This window comes from Thermobia domestica, chromosome 18 (genome assembly GCF_964235325.1).
Source record: "Thermobia domestica chromosome 18, izTheDome1.hap1.1, whole genome shotgun sequence".
Lineage (NCBI taxonomy): Eukaryota > Metazoa > Arthropoda > Insecta > Zygentoma > Lepismatidae > Thermobia > Thermobia domestica.
Window position 1 is genome coordinate 68,412,115 of NC_137471.1, and position 19,785 is coordinate 68,431,899.

Here is a 19,785-nt window from a genome sequence, read left to right on the forward strand (position 1 = left end):
AACATTTTCAACTTTTACGTCTTGAATAAGCTCACAAAAAGTAAATCAATGAATTAAGTATTTCGTGAGAGTTAAAGGACATAAGTCACAAGTATGAAATCTAATACTTTATTGTCAAGTACAGGTAAATATCTGACGAAAAATTTTCGTATAATCTACTCATACTATATATTAAAAAAAGATACCTGTAATAATCTACTGACGACAGTATGTAGTTTACAGGGCAGTCATCTCCAGCACAAAATGGTGTAGCATTGAGAAGTGAGTAACAATTTGGACTCGCGCCCACAAAAAAATTACAGTCAATCCACGGTAAATCCCCTACCAAGGATTTAAGCGAATAATAAATGGTGTCTCCTACTCTATGAGTAGTTAATCCACATTCAAGTAGAGTATAAAGAAGAGCGCAATATGGTCCACCTGAAATAAAACAATCAAAAAACGTAAATCATTAAAGAAATTTCGAAACAAGAAGAAAATAAACACTTAAAAAACGTTTGCTATTTATACATAAGTTTGGCTTTTGTTGATAATAATTTTGATTGACTCTGGCATAAAATCAATAATTAGTCTGCATGCTTTCCTCGTTTACAGTTGCTCTCCAGTGCCTCCTCTCATAGTTGGTATTTGCTGTCAAAGTATTCTAGAATGTAGGGCTTATCTCTAATAAACAAAGAATTGATTAATTCCAATAAATCCTCCCGTTTGAAAACTAGAAACTCTTCATACGTTTCGGAACAGCAAGCTAGTTCCGTCTTTAGTGGTAAGGTAACAATGATAATAATGGTCGAGAGAAAAAAAGGTGTAGAGAAAGGAATACATACCACAGAATTAATCAATATAACATAAAGGATGTTAAAATACCATGAGCAGAGCACAGTGCGAAAGAATGAGTCGAGTTGAAGAAAGCGCGATGTCTATGTTACGTCACTATTACCAGATCCAAAATATACATCAAAGGTAGGTAACCAGATTCCATCAATGTTGCCAAAATCGAAATTTAAAGCTGCTTTATATTTATGAATAAAGAGTGATTCTTTAATCTCCCGTTATTTCTTTTGTTTTTGCTGAACTTATTACATTAACCTGCTTTATATTGTGCTTATGTTGTTTTAAGTGAAGCGCCAATCCCGACATGTCCTCTTCTTGTGATTGTTTTGATTGCTTAATATGTTCTTTAATTTGGAAATTGATATTGCGTTTCGTTTGTCCTATATATGAGGAGTCACATTCGCATTGAGCACGATAAATATTGACTTATTTAGTGGAGTACTTTTAAATGCGGTAAGATGTTTTTTCTAAACTTTACGGGGATACTGGAAGCAGATATATTACGTTTTGCGAGAATACGTTGAATTTTTGTCGATATTTGTGAAAAATACTGAATTCCTATTCATGTTTTTGCTTCTTTGGGAATAACTGTTTTAGGGACTTGCACTGATTTGCGTGTTTGACTAAACCACTTTTGTAAAGTACGCAATTTATACCCGTTCTTTTGTCCTATTTGATACAAAAACTGTATTTCGTCCGTAAGATCATTTGGATGATCACAAATTAATAATGCCCTACGACAGAAATTTTCCAAATATTGACCTTGTACAGTGGTGGATGGACTGACTGTTGATGTACAAGTAGTGTTCATAGTAGGTTTTCGATTTATTTTTGTTATAAATTTATTACGTGAACGGGTAATCAGTAAATCTAAAAATGAAGACAATTATCAGATTCACGCTCAAGGGTGAACCTAGGATGCTGATTGTTGAATTGTTCAAATACAGTGGACTCTTTTTAATTCAAAGTCCAAGGGGACACGGAAAAAGTTCGAATTATCCAATAACATTCATTTTCACATATATAACAACAAAAAAAACCAAAGCACTGTGCATCAAAAACATATTCATATGATGTAGACTTTACCTTTAAAGCAGCTTATTTGCGTGATCGAATACCGCAAACTAACAAACGACATTGACTCCACGTAATTCAAACTACGTGTACAATGGAAAACATATTTACGTACAACACTACAACATACATTGAATAGCCCAAACAATTAAACACCAGTAACAATTTGAATATTCTGTTCTCACTTTTAAGAAGTCGTAAACCTCATTTGCTTAAATTTGATTGTTTTTGTACGGTCAATAAATATTGAATTTCATTTATTGCGTGGAATACGATATTATAACATTTGGTTGACTTTATCAATAATTCATCTTAAATTTTCAACCAATTCTGAAACAAGATGAGACTGGTACATGTTCTCTATCTTTACTTCTTCTCCAACTTACCTTCATCTTTATCATTACATAGATTTTCTATTTATTTTCTATTGTATTACTCTTCCCTATGGCTGCATCTGGATAACTGAAAACACATTAAAACTGTATTTCTCTGTTTACATCTGTCCAACATTAAAAATTTTTAACTGTATTTACTTCGAATTATCCAAAACATAGGTTCAAAAGTTCGACTTATCCACGATTTTTTACTATTGTTTTCAATACAGTTTTCAAGGGGAATGGGCTTCTGTTCGAATTATCCAATATTTCGAATTATCCAAGTTCGAATTAACGAGACTCCACTATATTTGTAAAAGTGTGTTTTCATCACGTACAAGTAGTAAAATGTCATCGGCATAACGGTAATATCTAACATACTTAAATATATCCTTGTCTCTAATAGTTCGTAGGCAGTCATTGAAGTTGAGTTTTTCGTATTGCCATGTTTCGGGACATTTCTGCTTCTTGTGTTTGTGTGTCTGTGCAGGTTGTAGACTTACATTGAGTAACTATTTTTGGTCTTCGAACATTAAATAGTAGTCTAATGCTAAAGAGAAAGAAAGGAAAGAGTTTTCTTTACAACCTTCAAAAGTTAAAAAAGTTAAAAAGATTAGAAAAACTACGCTTCCATCTGCGTTGGGTCAAAAGGTGCTTTGAAAATTGAGTAATTTTCATTTATTTATTTTAAAGTAGTTTCTCTTGTTTAGGGATGTTCTGGACATAAAGCAATATCGAAGAACACATTCACAGGTAAGTGTGCTGGTGGGAGAGTCAAGTTTTTGTTATCATTTGGATGATATTTTTGTGGTTACGAAAAAAGTGTGTGTGTGTGTGTGTGTGTTTAGAAGGGAATCTCTCGTTGAAACTGATCTCTGGCTCTTGTGTTGAAACCACGAATAATGTTTTTCTTGTTAATTGAAAATGTTATTGTGATTGTATTGTGCAAAATTTTAAATAATACTCAAGATGAATATGAATACAATATTATACTAACTTCAAATATTCTAAATATGTCTTTCATTTATTTACGATGCATCGTAGCAGCGTTCAGAACAATGTTTTATACAGTCTGGGCTGGTAGCATGTAAGATTACATGTCTTCGTTGTTGTATTGATTTTCAGAACAAATCTTGAGTGATACCACTAACTTTTACAAGTGAATATCTGTTATAAAGCAGCTAAGTAAGTAAAATCAAAAGACTGAAATTTTTAAAATTATTAAGAGATAAAACGTTAAAGTACAAATGAAAAGATGTACACATAAATGGTATATAAACGTAAAGTATACAAAAATGTATTTTAGAGTTCACAAATAACAATTTGTAATTTACATAAAAATATTTTTACTGACTTTATTAACATTTCTAAGTAAACCAATAAAGTTTCAAGGGTTTTGATATATCGGATACAGTAATCAAATATTCATCATCAGGAACAAATGCAGACCTAAAACATCTTTTGCAGAAGTACCTCACATGCTTTGTTGCAGCAACATCAGTAGAAATAATTAAGTTAAACGAACTTAATGATACACAAAGAGGGAAAAAGAGCATGATTATCGGGGACTCGAACCCGGGACCTTCGGCGTATCATGCTGATGTGTTAAAAACTACGCTACCCACTCGATTTTCTGAAGAGCCAAGCCCTCTCACCCTTCATGTCAATGTTCTTTTATTCAGACCACATGGTTTCTCCCACTACTTCCTGTTGTGCTTAGGGCCGCGGTGGCTCAGTGGTAGAGCGTTCACCTCTGGTGCATGGGGTCACGGGTTCAAACCCTGCTCCCGCCAAGTGAGCTTTGTGGTGGACAAACACCGTGTGCATGGGTTTTCTCGGGGTTCTCCCGTTTCCTCCCACTTTCTTCATTCCACCATTTCATTCATTTCTCATCTTCACCGTCTCCTTTAGCCTAGCCGGCATAAACGTGGGACGTAAAACTCAAAAATTTCATTTAATTTTTTTCATTTTTCCTGTTGTGCTTGGGCAACTCAGTGTCGACTTTTAAAACACTTCTGACGGTTGTATTATTATATTTATGAATAGAAGAGTAAACAATAGATTTTTAACACACGTGTTGCTTATGGATGGAAAATCAGGGAACGGACCGAGTAGCGTAGTGGTTAACGCAGCGGCACGGTAGCCGAAGTCCCGGATTCGAGTCCCGGTTCAGTCATGTACTTTTTCACTCTTTGTGTATCATTGAATTTGAACCTATAGAAGAATGAATGTGTTAAAAATTGATTGTTTTCTCCTTTCATTAATATAATAATAATAATACAACTGTCAGAGGTGTTCTGAATATGGACACTGGATTGTCCAACTTTTTCACTCTTTGTGTATGATTGAATTTGTACCTATAGAGAAATTGGTGTGTTAAAAATCGGTTGTTTCCTCCTTTCGTTAATAAAATAATAATACAACTATCAGAGGTGTTCTGAATATGGAACAGGATTGTCCAACTTTTTCACTCTTTATGTATCATTGAATTTGTACCTATAGAGAAATTGGTGTGTTAAAAATCGGTTGTTTCCTCCTTTCGTTAAAATAATAATACAACTATCAGAGGTGTTCTGAATATGGCAAAGGATTGTCCAACTTTTTTACTCTATGTATCATTGAATTTGAACTTATAGAAGAATGAGTGTTAAAAATTGGTTGTTTTCTCCTTTCGTTAATATAATAATAATAATACAATTATCAGAGGTGTTCTGGATATGGCAAAGGATTGTCCAAGTTTTTTACTCTATGTATCATTGAATTTGAACCTATAGAAGAATGAGTGTTAAAAATCGGTTGTTTCCTCCTTTCGTTAAAATAATAATACAACTATCAGAGGTGTTCTGAATATGGCAAAGGATTGTCCAACTTTTTTACTTTATGTATCATTGAATTTGAACCTATAGAAGAATGAGTGTTAAAAATTGGTTGTTTTCTCCTTTCGTTAATATAATAATAATACAACTATCAGAGGTGTTCTGAATATGGACACTGGATTGTCCAACTTTTTCACTCTTTGTGTATCATTAAATTTGTACCTATAGAGGAATTGGTGTGTTAAAAATCGGTTGTTTCCTCCATTCGTTATTATAATATGTAAACTGATAACAAGTCATGTAAACATTGACATGTAAACCATATCAATAACAAGTTGTGATCAATTACAGTGAATCATTACACTCTATTCAACGCCCCATAATTGAAAATTTATGCATAAAAGTTGACAACTAACTAATACATTGTTTTTTCAATAATAATAATAATAATAATAATAATAATAATAATAATAATAATAATAATAATAATAATAATAATAATAATAATAATAATAATAAAAATAAAACTAGCTTCCTCCATCAAGATTCCACTAGCGTGGTCCACATTACTACTTTGATGTGCAGTGTAGCCAAATCATATTGTTGTACAGTTTTGTGCATTTAATGTTACCCTATATTTATACATAAATTTGTCCTGAACTGAACTAACGAAAATTCGGAAGAATGAAGTTATTATTTATGATAATATTTTATTTAAGAACCCTCAAAGAAGAAGCTAGTTTCTTTTTTTTTCCTTTTTTTTTAATAACTGTAATATTAAGAAAATATAATCAGAAAATCAGTTGGTTGTTAATTGCACTTAACTTTTATACAAAGATTTATAATTCTAGGATGGTGAATAGAGTATGATGATCAAACTATAATTCATTATTATCACTTCTTACTGATATTCTAAGTTTTATAATTTCGTTATTTACATTGATGTTGCAGCAACAAACCATGTTATGTGCTTATTGTAAAGAATGATTTAAGCCTGTATTTACTAAAGATGCTTGTAATGCTGTAACTAAAAATGCTTGTAAATTTGTTATTGGTTAGATGTCAATCACCCAACTTTCTATGATCGAAAATGGAAAGAAAAGAAAAATTGTAGACTTAAACATTGAAAGTTATAATTCTGTTGAATGTTGTAAATAAGTAGCAAACATTACAAAAACTAAACAATACTAGTTCTTTCTACATATTAATTTTTTTTATTAATATGCAGCTAGTCATTGAATTACGACCGATTTCGGTTTCGAATGCATGATCATTAGTCACCCATTTCGTCGTAACTCGCTTAGGTGGTAGCCTACTGTCATATAAATACAGTATAATATACCATTTTGATCAATTATCTAGCGCCGATTTCGGCTGCGTGATAGTATATCAGTATTCGCTGATTTCACACACAAAATTGTTTATATTTCTAAAATCATAGTAACACTAGTTTTTTTCTGTATTGTGATATCTAGAATTAATATTATTACGTTATTATTATTATTATTATTATTATTATTATTATTATTATTATTATTATTATTATTATTATTATTATTATTATTATTATTATTACAGATCGTTGATGATAATAAGTACTTAACCTAACGTGTACAGCCAGTAGTATGTGCGAGTAGTCATAAGTCAATTTTTTCCTTAGACATTGTATTAATACAAGCAATGTTTCCTATAAAGATTTATATAAAATTTATTTTTAATTCTACTGATGGTTATGTTCAAGAAGTGAATTTTATTATTCTTTTCTAGTTGCATATTGAACCTAATATTTTGACGTATTTTATTTAGATCATCATTACAATATTTAATTTTTACATAAAAAATCAACTTACTCATTTACAGTAAATGTAAATGTTTGGATTTATATATATCTATATTTTTTTCTTAGAATATACAAGTTATTTTCAGAAAAAGAGAAGAAGCAACAATTAGATTTACTATATTAATAATGATTCATAAATGGATATTCATTTCAATATAGCAAATTTGATTTGGTAAAGAGGAGCAGAAATAGTTGACTTACCAATAAATACTGGTGTCATTCTCCAAAGATCACACGGGCTTCTCTGTGTAAATTGTCCCAAGAATAATAATAAATAATGCACAGGTAATCCAATACAAATATAAGCAAAAATATAAGGAAACAGAAATGATCCTGAAAGCAAAGGCATAATATACAATATTAACATTTTTTGTACATTTTAGTAATATAAAGTATAACATGTCAAAAATAGTTTCTTAATGATATCAGTCAAAAAGGAAAAAGAAAACTCTTTTACCTATCTATTTATCTATCTAAATTTCTATATTGTTGTAAGTATATGAATCAAAAATATATTCATCAAATATTATATTCTCTGAATTTTTACTGTTGTGAATTAAATTGTGAGTGCAGAATTTCAAACTTATACTTAAAAACCAAAGAACAAGGGTATAAGAACACATTATGAGTACCCATGAAATACCCATGAAGGAGATTCAGCTATTTTGGAACTTTGGACCACACAGTGTGGAGCATCTTCACTGCATCTTCCATAACACTCAAAATATCCAGATTTCAGTTTCATTATGCATATGTTGGACAGAATAGTATCGCATATCCAGTCTTTCGACATACTCCATATTGGCATTGAAGACCGAATTACACACACCTTGGTTGACCATACGAGTGGACGACTACCGAAATCTCATTGCATCCCTATCATCTCGAAGTACTGTTGTAAGGAAGGCAAAAGGCCGACCTACGATACTGTTAGGAGTAGTCACAATTAAAAGATCGTCCCATAGAAACGTATATATCCTAGGTGTTTTGTAACTTGGTTCCAGTGTAAATAAAACAAGCAATGGATAACGGGTACTGTATCGAACAATTGGTCTAATGATTTAATTTTAGTATTTATTAAGTTAATACACTGTAAAAGTAATACTATGTATGATGTCTATATTAGTAAATCATTTGGAGAAAAAATATGAGAGGTTGATGGCAAAATGTATACTTTAATTTTCTTCTCAATGCCTAGTGAAAGTTTCTGCAAAAAATAAATGAGACTGTGTGTCAAATATTATCCCTATATTGAAGGTTTTGTTCAAGAGACTAAAATGGGATTGTGTGTTAGATTTTATCCTTGTAATGAAGTTCTTGCTTAAGAAAATATTACCGGAATTGTATGCCAAATTTTATCCATGTAGTGACGTTCTTGTTTCAGAAAATATAAGTGGAATTATGTATAAAATTTAATCTGTGTACCAGTATTGATGTTCTTCTTTAAGAAGCTATAAATGGGATTGTGTGCCAAATTTCATCCTTGTATCGAAGTTCTTTTGTTTAAGAAAATACGATTGTGTTTCAAATTTTATGCTTGTACTGACATTCTTATTCCTTCTTTTAAGGCTGAAGTGTAGAGATTTCGTTCAGAAAGGCTTCACGCAGACTATTGCACAGTGATTAAGGCTACGGTGTCCGTTCATAATGGAAGGCGAGTGGTATAATTTTGGGGCATGCCATTTTCTCGCTTCATTCATAACAAGGAACATAATATAAACATTTTCTTGGCTAATTTCCCAGTATTTAAATACAATTGTTGAACATTATGGTATATTAATCATTCAAACACTTCTAGCAACACTGCATGCATGTACTCGTTTACTACTAGTAATATAGCCCTATAATTTGACTGGATTAATATATGTGAATTATTTTGATTTTCGGATATCATGGATACATGTTGACAGTTGCTAACATACCTAAATTAAATTATTAAATCTTAGTTCGATTATATGAGGGTGGTTCAAGTCAATCCGGACTTTTTTCTTTCCAGGTTTAAACAGACGCCCAGGCTGGAGGGTTTGTATGCAGTAGAAACTAGCACCTGTGTCCTGTTAGACGGCGCTCATTTCCCGCGCTTCTGGATAGACCGTTATTCACAGCGTGCTGTGATTAAGTTTTTAGTGAACGAGGGCATAAAATCTGCTGAAATTTACAGAAGACTTCAAGCTCATTACGGTGATGAGACACTCAATCGCAGCAAGACATTTGAATGGTGTAAGCGCTTTAAAGTTGGCCGTATCTTGATTACTGACGATCCCGGTCGTGGTGGATCATAGCCCACGGTAGTCATTCCTGAGAACATTCAGCACGTGGAGCAGCTGATCCTGGATAATCGTCGCATAACCTGTCGTGAAATTGCAAGGATCTGTCGTTACGAACAGTGGAACACAATAATCCATGATCATTTGTTGTTCCGAAAAGTGAGTCTGCTTTTGATAGACACAGAGTGTTGAAGTCCGTGGGAGAACTGAAGCAACGCTATGAAAGGGAAGGCTAGGATTTTCTGAATCGCATCATGACATGTGACGAAACATGGGTTCACCATTTCACCCCAGAATCCAAAAGATAATTAAGCAAAGAATGATGTCCTATAATGGTTCGTAATAATAAATCTTTCTATGCTGAAGCATTCCAAGCGTTAGTTAAACGCTGGGATAAGTGTATAACTGTAGCTGGAGGTTATGTGGAAAAATAAATCCACTTTCCACATTTTGAAATTTGTTCTTCCATTTGTTTTTAGACCCGGATTGACTTGAACGACTCTTGTACTTTGGTTTTCTCTTGTGTTAAAGTCACAAATGTTACAGCAGTTTGCAGCATATTTTAGTTTTAATTACATAATTGTTGAATCTAAGTTGTATCGTTTATTAGACTCTTCTTTGGTTGCTAAAATATAGAAAACATTGCTAAGTTATTATAAAGAAGCTAAGAACCATTTTCATAACATAAATAATTTCCCACTCCTATTTTATACCAGTGCATATAAGAAAAATATTAACATTTGCCATTTTTACTAGAAATACTAATAAGCTTGTTAAGAAATTTTGTTCATGATATAAAATGTAAATGCTTCGTTACAAATAGTGAGCTCAAATAAATATTTTATACCTCTTGATCATAATTTGAATGCTTTATGTTATTTTATTATGAAACTTGACAATAATATAAGGTAATTATCTGTTGATTTACGGGATAAATTTTGTATCATTCCATATAATTTATTGTGGCATATACTGTACGATTGTGATAATATTATTTATATTTTATCTCGGTAATAGTAACACTTTAGGAGAAAATAAAAATATTGGGTTCGATATTCGTTATTGATTTTCATTTCTTGCAAAGCAATAAAATGTTAATGTGTGAAATAAGTAATCAGTCACACACAAAGAGCAAGGTAAATGGAAGCGGTAGAACTCTTTTCATAAAACTGCGTTGAAAAGAAACAGTACTGTTTGAATATTTAAGTGAAAATATGAAATAATACTTTTGATAAAGTGGATGCTTTCAAACATCTAGGATCAATATTAACAGACCAAAACTATATTCACGAAGAAATTAAATGTCGACTTAAAGCAGGGAATTCGTGTTATTATTCAATTCAAAATCTTTTGTCGTCGCGAATCCTTGTCGAGAAATTTGACGCTTAAAATATATAAAACGATAACCATGCCTGTTGTTCTGTATGGTTGCGAAACATGGCCACCTACTCTGAGGGAAGAACGTAGACTGAAAGTATTTGAGAACAAGATCTTGAGAAGAATATTCGGACCCAAGAGAAAGGAGAATGGAGAATGGAGGAAACTTCATAACGAGGAACTACATAACTTATACCGTTTACCATTGTTGGGTCAGTAAGTCTAGGAGGCTCAGATGGGCCAGAATGGAAGAAAATAGGAACGGTTTCAAAGTTTTAATTGGAATTCCAATCGGAAAACGACCCTTAAGAAGACCTAGGCTCAGAAGGGAGGATCACATTAAGATGGATCTCGAACAAATAGGAATAAAAATAGAAACTGGATCCAGTTGGCTAAGGATAGAAGTCAATGGAGAGCTTTTGTGAATGTGGCATTGAACCTCCGGGTTCCATAGGCCATAGATTTAGTTAGTTAGTTATTTTATTTTGACGTAAAACTTAACACAAAATTTATATTTTATAATATAGAAAGTTTGATAACATTCAGAATGATTCACTTTGGGGAAGATGAAAAAGGTTAGCTTCTTGAATTTGAAGCTCGATATTGGTAATGCAAGAATTATACATAATTTGTGTTTAAATATGAAAATACAAGTAACATTATTACTATCTACCGTCATACCTACCTCCTTTAAATGTTGCTACCAATCTTGTGAAACTCCAGATATTATCCCATCCAATAGAGTACGCTACCAAGACAAACATACAATCAGTCATTGTAAGTATTCGTATGCGATCATAGTCCTACAGAACAAGAAATGATAATATAGATATTAAGGAATATATGTTCTAACAATTATGTATGAAAACTTATCTTGTCAATTAACATTTCCACCAAAAAGAGTCAAGATATTTACGAATGTATTCTAATCGTTTGGTTGATAAGAAACATAGTTGGGAAAAATAATTTCCCATTTTCTATTATTCTAAAACATTCAAAGAAATCCGTACTTATTTAGCTAAAAGATTTTAAGGAAATTTTGTAACTAAATATATATATATATATATATATATATATATATATATATATAAACAAATGGCATTTGTCGATTTGTATGGCTGTTTATATAAACATTGTTTCTGCTTTGTTTTATAACATTGCAAGCCCAACTGAAAGATCCCTATTTTTAGCATGAATCAAAATGAATCAAATACGAAACTTTAAGAATCAATGTTATGAAATGGACACCTAGAGACTTTGTAGATATGTGTTACTTGCTGACACTTCATTATATTATAGCACATGAAAGCAGTGCATTTTTTTAAGAAATGGCTACTAGCTATCCAGACACAAAAGGGCCCTTGACACGAATAACAAAATTCAAATACACAGAAATTTTTTAAACATACGTTTTTGTATAATGTACACATTTGAAATAATGACATACAAAATGACGTATTTGTCAGACTTCAGCTAACCATTTCATTTCTGATTCAACACATCGCCATCAATACAGAAGCGGACATTTTCTTTTCTACATTTTGGCTCAAATCCACTTTCAGGTCGGTACTTAAAGATAAAATCGTACTGTGCTATCATACTTGGATATTTTACTTGATTTATTTATTTGTTTATCCACATTTTAAAGTGGGACATAAATAGGGCAAGGACAAAGAAACGCGACTGGTACAGATAAAGTGGATACAAAACACTCCACAATGCAAGACACAAACTACTCAACAAGGAAATAACTAGAGACAAAACTTTTTCGCAACAATTTTGATATTTTGTAGCATTAATTATCACATTTTTCGCATTTATGTCGCATTTATTTTTTTAAATGTAGCATAAGATTTTTTTTAAAAAAAATATGGTACTTGTAAACATTATATTTTTGGTAGTAAGGTGTACCTGATACAAAAATTGAAGATATACCTTGATTGAGTGCACATTCTGGCTAATGTATTCACTGAAATATAGAAATTAATGCAAAAATTTAAACACTTCCTCGAAACTCATCCTTAGTTAAAAGATAACATGCAGCAAGACATTAGCAATCTTTAGTTTAAGTTTGTTCTCCTGTCAGTAACAATCATTTTATCAGAATCTCTCGGCATCAACACTCAAGACTGGTAACCATAACGAACTTAACGAGATGACAGCAAAAGACCTATGGTTAACTTTTAAACTGTTTAACAACGATACAATGTCAACTTCCTTATCCTGACTGTTGAGAACTTCAGTAACCTTACTTTTAAATTCACGGTTAGCAACCAACAGATCATGAACATTTTCACCACAAAACACTGTCAACGATTTAAACAACAGTTCAGTTTTGATGATGTCTACATATTTATGAAGTGAAACCGTTTCTGAATCAAATAACTCGCAGATCTTCTCGTAAACTCTCCACACAAAGTTGTCGTTACTTGCTTGCGTGTAATTCTGCAGCTTCCCCAATACTTTTGAGAAGCCGGTTTTAACTTTACTTCAACTTCAGCATGGTGAGAAGCACTACCTTTTTTAATTAACTCTGCAGTAGCAGACCTAAATTCTCCTGCTTGAGCTTACTCTAATTTATTTCTCAAGTTTTTCGTTTCCCCGACAATAAGGTGAGCATAAGGGTAATTGAACCCTTCTATTTCCTTAATCAGTTGAGCAACAGCACTTCCATGTTCACTGACAAATGTACCGAGTTATGCAAAAATGAACTAAGCGCCAAACTTTGAAAATCCACGTAGATGCGACGATTTGTTCCTGATACGCATTAGAACGTTTTGCACAATCGAAAAGAGAGGAAAACCAACACCTTTCAAAAAAAAAAAAAAAAAAAAAAATCACTTTTGATTACGGCTACATTAATGTTGGACATCAACCTTTATACGTAATTTTCTTAAAAGTATGAAAGTGGCGCTTAGTTAGTTTTCGCAGGACACGGTACAAATGATACTTGCACTTGAAGCTCAAAGTTGCCTTTTTTGTTACTGCTAAAATTTTCTAGCCACTGACTTGCATGAGATGTACTTGATGGCATGTTAAATAATATTGGAAATGCGCTGTTTAGTTATTATTAACAATAATTAGCAAGAATTCCATTTTTCGCTATTATTAGCATTTATCACAAGTAATGCCGAATTTCGCAGAAATTCGCGATAATATAAACGTGATTTCTGGCTCTGAAACGAAAAGTTTGAGGTTTCCTGAAACATATACACATTTTTTTTTTTTTTTTAACGTTTCGCTCATATCGCATTAGCGAAAAAGTTTGCTCTAGAAATAAAAATACGTGAACTTGAATAAACATTCCCATAACGAAATCATTTTATGTGTGTACGTATGTAATCAATACTAAATATTACTACCAATACTTTATTTTCTTAAGAAACAATGTGATCAAAAATGTATCTTTCCGGCTAAAATCTTATCAATGATTTATATCATAGCATGTAAACCTTTTGTTAGTGGTTTCACTTCTACTGTAAATTTTACACTTTAAATCTCAATCTGATTCACATTGTTTGGTTTCTCTCCTGTTTTAAAGCGTACTATTCCACTTGTAACTGGTTAATTTTTAGTATTATTTTCACACTTCAAATTTTAATCTGTCCCATATTTGGTTTCTTACCTATGTAAAAGCATTTTAGGCTATTTGTTAATGGCAGTGGCGTATTTACGATTTTGTTTCGGGAGGGGCTTTACTAACTTTCGGGGGGGGGGGCTTTGCCTGAAAATGTGAAAATTCTGCAAGATATTTCATATACTTTTCTATAGTAAGCAAGATTTCGGGGGGGGGGCTTAAGCCCGGAAGCCCCCCCCCCTAAATACGCCACTGGTTAATGGTTATACTCTTGCTATTATTTTTACTCTTTAAAGCTCACCTGTTTCACACTGTTTGGTTTCGCACGTATATTAAAGCGTGTTTCCCAGTTGTTATTAGTTACACTCCTGCTATTATTTTCACACTCTACATCTGAATGTGATCTGGATTGTTTAGTTCTTACATGTTTCTCATCTACTGACCATAGACTTGACTAAGCCGTTAATATCACTAGCAGTCTAAACACTTGCATTACTGTCACGGCAATTGATACATGATCTACTACCATCGAATAAAGGGTAATGACTGATAACACATCGCCACAGAGGCCTATGTGATATAAATATGTTGATTTTGAATATAATAGATTATTCAACTCTGAAAAACTTCTTCACAAACTCCCTCCTTTTATAGATATCACTATCAAGCCTGTTCTCCCGTCTGTCCTTTTGCTTCAAGAACTCCGCTCAGCCGGTCTTGGGTCATAGTTTGCAATATCCTTCCATTTAGCGATATCATAAGTCGATCATTAGTCGTGTTTTCACTCATCGACAAATGGTGAATACTTCGAAGCTGTTATAGTATGAAACAGCTCGTTTAACTGACATGCTATGAGGCGATATTGTAAGTAAGACGGCAAGAAGTTTCTGCAGTATTGCAGAGAAGACTGGTAATAGTCTCCTCAGCCTCACAGAATATCTCATTCCTGCATCAGCATTATCCACTAGTAATGACACTTCTTCAATTTCTGGACCGCTGTCGCATACATTTGAGGCAAAAGTCTGTACTTCTTCTTTCCCAAATATTGCTTCTACTAAGGGACGAGCAGCATTTATCATCGACTGTGCTGAAGATGCGGACAAAGTGCCTAGGTAGTTTGAATGGAGCTGAGAATGCCTAATCTTCTATGTTCAGTCGAACACGAAGGAATTTTAAGCGAGACTACACTATTTCTCTTATAACAGCTTTCAGTTTCTGTTCCGACGAGTCACATGCATATTATTATGAGTTGTACGACACTGTCGCCTTTGCTCATCGTCATCCACGTTGTTGCTAACTACGCAGTCCTCCTTTTCACTGAGAAAGGGATTCTCCAACATTATATTCAGTTTCCTTAATGTTGCATCCCTTACTGTAATATCAGGTAGTAGATCAGACCGCTGAAGAGTTTTCTGCATCTGCTGGAAGATACTGATGATGTCGTACATGAGAACTGTTAGCTTAAACTGAACGCGGCCTACGCATCTAACATTCCTTTGGCAGCAGTTTGATCCTTCTCTCCTTCCCTGGCAATTGCCTTCCAAACCATACACCCAGGTAAGTTATGGAGTACGGTGGTAAAATCGCTTCTTAATAAAACCGAAATGGATTCTAGGACAATCGATATTCAATTGTCTCCAGAAAACATACAAGCAGAAAACAAAACAAACATGGCAAGCTAATTCATGCAACATTAATTTACTAATTCTGCCGCTCTTGTTCCTTCCTATTTACCATAACCTCCTCTTCAATACACGGGTTAGCTTAGCCTCAAATATGTTTTAACACGTAGGCCTATGACGGGCGACATTTCTGACTTTGACTTACGTACCTACATTAATCATTCGGCGTGAGAGATTTTCACTAAAAAGCAATCGGCATCGGCACTCGGAATCAGCAGCTCCTGCTTGCTCTACATTTCGCCGTTTTCGATCTACGGTTGCCATGCCAGTAACACAACTGGCTATCGTCGCAACGCAAAGTGTTTCACAAAAGTGTAAAAGTTATATTCACAATATTTTATCAAAAATAATGAGTTTTAATTGTAACGAACCAAAACAGCGTTGTAAGCTAAAGATACGTAAAAATTCAATTTCATAAAAATTAAATATCCAAATATCAAGTTGTCTTCTGTTATATTCTCCCAGAGACTATTCAAAAGGTATATAACTCAAATGTCATTTGGACCGTTACATGTGAGAGTTCACATTCAACCTTTCTATCATTTTAGTCTGTCTATTAACTTTCTCTGTATTATAGTACAATGAAAGTGCTAGCATCTCGAGGTAGATAAATGGGTACATGAAATGAAGGAAAGAGGAATATCTGAAATTTCAAGAATGAAGCTCTCCAATTTTATACCTATACACAAAATAAAAGCTAATTCATATAGTCACAAAACCAGGATACATTGAAGTAATTTTAAATTTACAATAATTCAAGTAATTTATTTTTCAAGTACGCTTACAGTAATTTAAAGATTTATGAAGTGCACTGGGTATCGAAATGCTGGGCCTGGGTATCCATTTGGATACAAAAAGGTAGCTTAAAAAATCCCCTGCATGAAAGACTAAAACCAAAATTTACGCATGGCTAATAAATCCTTGACGTATTATTGAGAAAGTATGATTCTAAAAAGAAGAAGAGAAAAAGTACTCATATTGGCATCAATGTTTCTTATTCTTTTATATAGTAAGAAGGAAATCAAATGTCAAATTATCCTGAATCGAATGCTTGCTAGGATTTTCTCAGCATGACTTATTCTATAGCACGAGATTAAAACATGATAGATTTCCAAAATTTTCTGACCACTGCTGAATTGAAGAAAACGAATTTCCCTATAAATACTAGATGAGTCCATCAACAGCTATCCATTATATTATGTGAATAACTCTTGAGTGCTTCAATGGCCTTGTGGATCGCAGACTACAAAATGAAAGTTCTTTTCTTAGTGCAGAACTGTGTTAGTATCTTATGAATTTTAGCCTCTAGTCTATCTCTAATTAACTCTGTATTGATGCAGCAATCCTGTTGAATGTAGGCTACAGGATAGAAGTTCTTACCTGAGTGCAGACTATATTAGTATTTTGTAAATTCTAGTCCATCTTTTGTCTCTCGTGTTAACTTTGCAGTGCCCTAGTGACTCAATGGATCTTAGACTACAAAACGGAAGTTCTTCCTTGAATGCAGAGTTATGTTATTCTTAATAAATCTTCGTCCACCTACCTAATCTGTCTCTATTTCACTAAATATTTTATAGGAATCTTCTAATTTTGTAATTATTTTTTGAATAGTTAACAAAATGTTATCTAATGAACACTTTAAAGCCCAAGCTTGAGTAGGATTGTGACATCTTATTGATACGTCAAGACGTAGCCCGAGTCTAGGTCGGCAATTATGTGTGAGTATCTTAGCTGTCTATTGCGATTGGTGGTCGGTTGTGTGGAAAACTTGTTCGGGCTCGCATCTAGAAAAAATCATTATTGGCCCAATATCTAGCGGTGATATAGTGAACGCCTTGTTCACTGGAAGCAAATGTCAGTTTTATTGTTTAAGTGTATTTCGTTAGTGACAAGCTGATTGTTTTATGTTAGAATTGTATAATTTTTTTCTGTAATAATATATAAAGGAACAAAAATAATATATGAAAGAATAGTTTTTCATTTGATTCAACCTCATAGCAATTTCATCTAATGGTAACGATAATAAGCAACACTTTTTCATGTTCTATTTCTGTTTTTTTTTTTCGTTTCCTTTCTTTTTCATGTAAGTGAAAGGACATTTGTCTGAAGCGATATTGCAACAATTTTACCCAATAATACTAAATAGTGTTGTATTCATCTTCAAATGGAATATCTAAGTATTTATTTATCGTGGATATCTTACGTCTACATTTTTTCAATAACTGATACTCATGTTTAAACAAAGCATAAAATTGTCAAGAAACTGAAAGTTACAAAACTATATAAGTCCAGGAGTGAAAATATTAAAATAAAAATATATTTTCATGAACTCGTCATAGTTGGTGTTAACTGTTTCGCTAAGTTTTAGTTAGAAGTTAAAAAGGTATTGTCCATAATACTTACAGCTGTTATTAAATAAAATAAAAATATATTTAATTAATACTACCCTCAATTACTAACTTTGCTGGGTTAAAATAAGAAAAGATAATAATATGTTACGTTAGTCAATCACTCTTTACTACTACTAAAACACTCCTTGATATCGGTCATTTTCCATCATTTTTATATATCTCCCCCATCCCCCAAGTTGAGGGGCTGAATTTGGATTTAAACGGCATAGGAAGTGTCATTGTTCATTTCAGCGGTCCCGAAGACTATGGTTTTCATTTTCTATCATTTATATATATATATATATATATATATATATATATATATATCCCCTTCCCCCTCTTCTAAGTTGTATCATCGTCGAAATGAAATTATGAAAATCATCTTAGGTCCGAATCTCATCTATGTTAAAAGTTTGATCGAGATCGGTAGGGTGGATCAAGAGTTATTAAGTCACAAACATAGTTATTTTCATTTATCTTATATAGATTTCTAATCTATCTATCTATATATTTATATAATATATATAAATGAAAGTGATTATGTTTGTGACTTAATAACTCTTGATCCACCCTACCGATCTCGATCAAACGTTTAACATATATATGCTTCGGACCTAGGATGGTTTTCATAATTTCATTTCATATATACGAGGGTGGGCTGATAAGTTCTCGGCCTGACCCAGAAGGACTTGACCTGCAGGCATGAAAGTGTGAGGCTATTCAACATAGTCTTCTCGAAGGTCAACACACTTGGCACTTCGATGCTGCAACTTCTCCAACCCGTCCAAAAAAAGAAAAATCTTAAGGTCTGCAAAAAACAGTTCCGCAGCTGTTATCACCTCTTCATTATTGTGAAATTTCTGCCCTTTTAGTGCTGTTTTGAATTTTGGAAACATATAATAATTAGAAGAGGTAAGATCTGGTTAGTAAGGTGGGTGGTCAATGCACTGAAACCCTAGGTCCCTCAGAAAATCCATTGTTCTGCCAGCTTTGTGGACGAGAGCATTGTCTTGCAAGAACAAGAACCTCGTGTCAACTTTCCACGGTGCTTTTCTTTAATAGGGTCATTTACCTTAGCCAGCAGACTGCAGTAATACTCTGCAGTTATGGTTTGGCCCTTTGGAAGGTAGTCTGAGAGCAAAACACCATCCTTATCCCAGAATATTGAGGCAGGCACCTTTCCTGCGGACTTTTGTGCTTTGAAGTTTTTGGGCCTTGGAGATCCTGAGTGGCGCCACTCGCATGACTGCTGTTTGATTTCCGGATCAAAGTAATGCAACCACGTTTCATCCTGGGTAACAAGCCAATTCAAAGAATCGTCCTTGGAGTTCGCAAAATGCCTTAAAATCACCTGCGATGATCTCACAAGTTCGCGTTTCTGATTCACGTTCAAACATTTCGGAATCCATTTCGCAGAAAACTTGCGCATGTCGAACTGATCATGGATTATTCACCCAAACGTTCTTTGGATATGTGCACTTTGTCAGCTATCTCCTGAAGCGAAATTTGTCTGTTGCTCAAAATCAGGTCATGAATCTGGTCCAGTTTTTCCGGAGT

General features: G+C 33.2%; 1 protein-coding gene across 2 annotated transcripts in view; it reads right to left on the minus strand.

The window, feature by feature from the left end:
* LOC145674986 (sodium- and chloride-dependent glycine transporter 2-like) overlaps window positions 1-19,785 on the minus strand; it is a 98,920-nt gene that overhangs the window by 58,476 nt on the left and 20,659 nt on the right. For both annotated transcript variants that reach the window (XM_081745322.1, XM_081745321.1), the window contains exons 5-7: window positions 11,265-11,382; window positions 7,137-7,268; window positions 186-420 (exon numbers count right to left, since the gene is read on the minus strand). In XM_081745322.1, coding sequence (XP_081601448.1) covers window positions 186-420; window positions 7,137-7,268; window positions 11,265-11,382 — 485 coding nt within the window. The remainder of the gene's footprint in view (window positions 1-185; window positions 421-7,136; window positions 7,269-11,264; window positions 11,383-19,785) is intronic.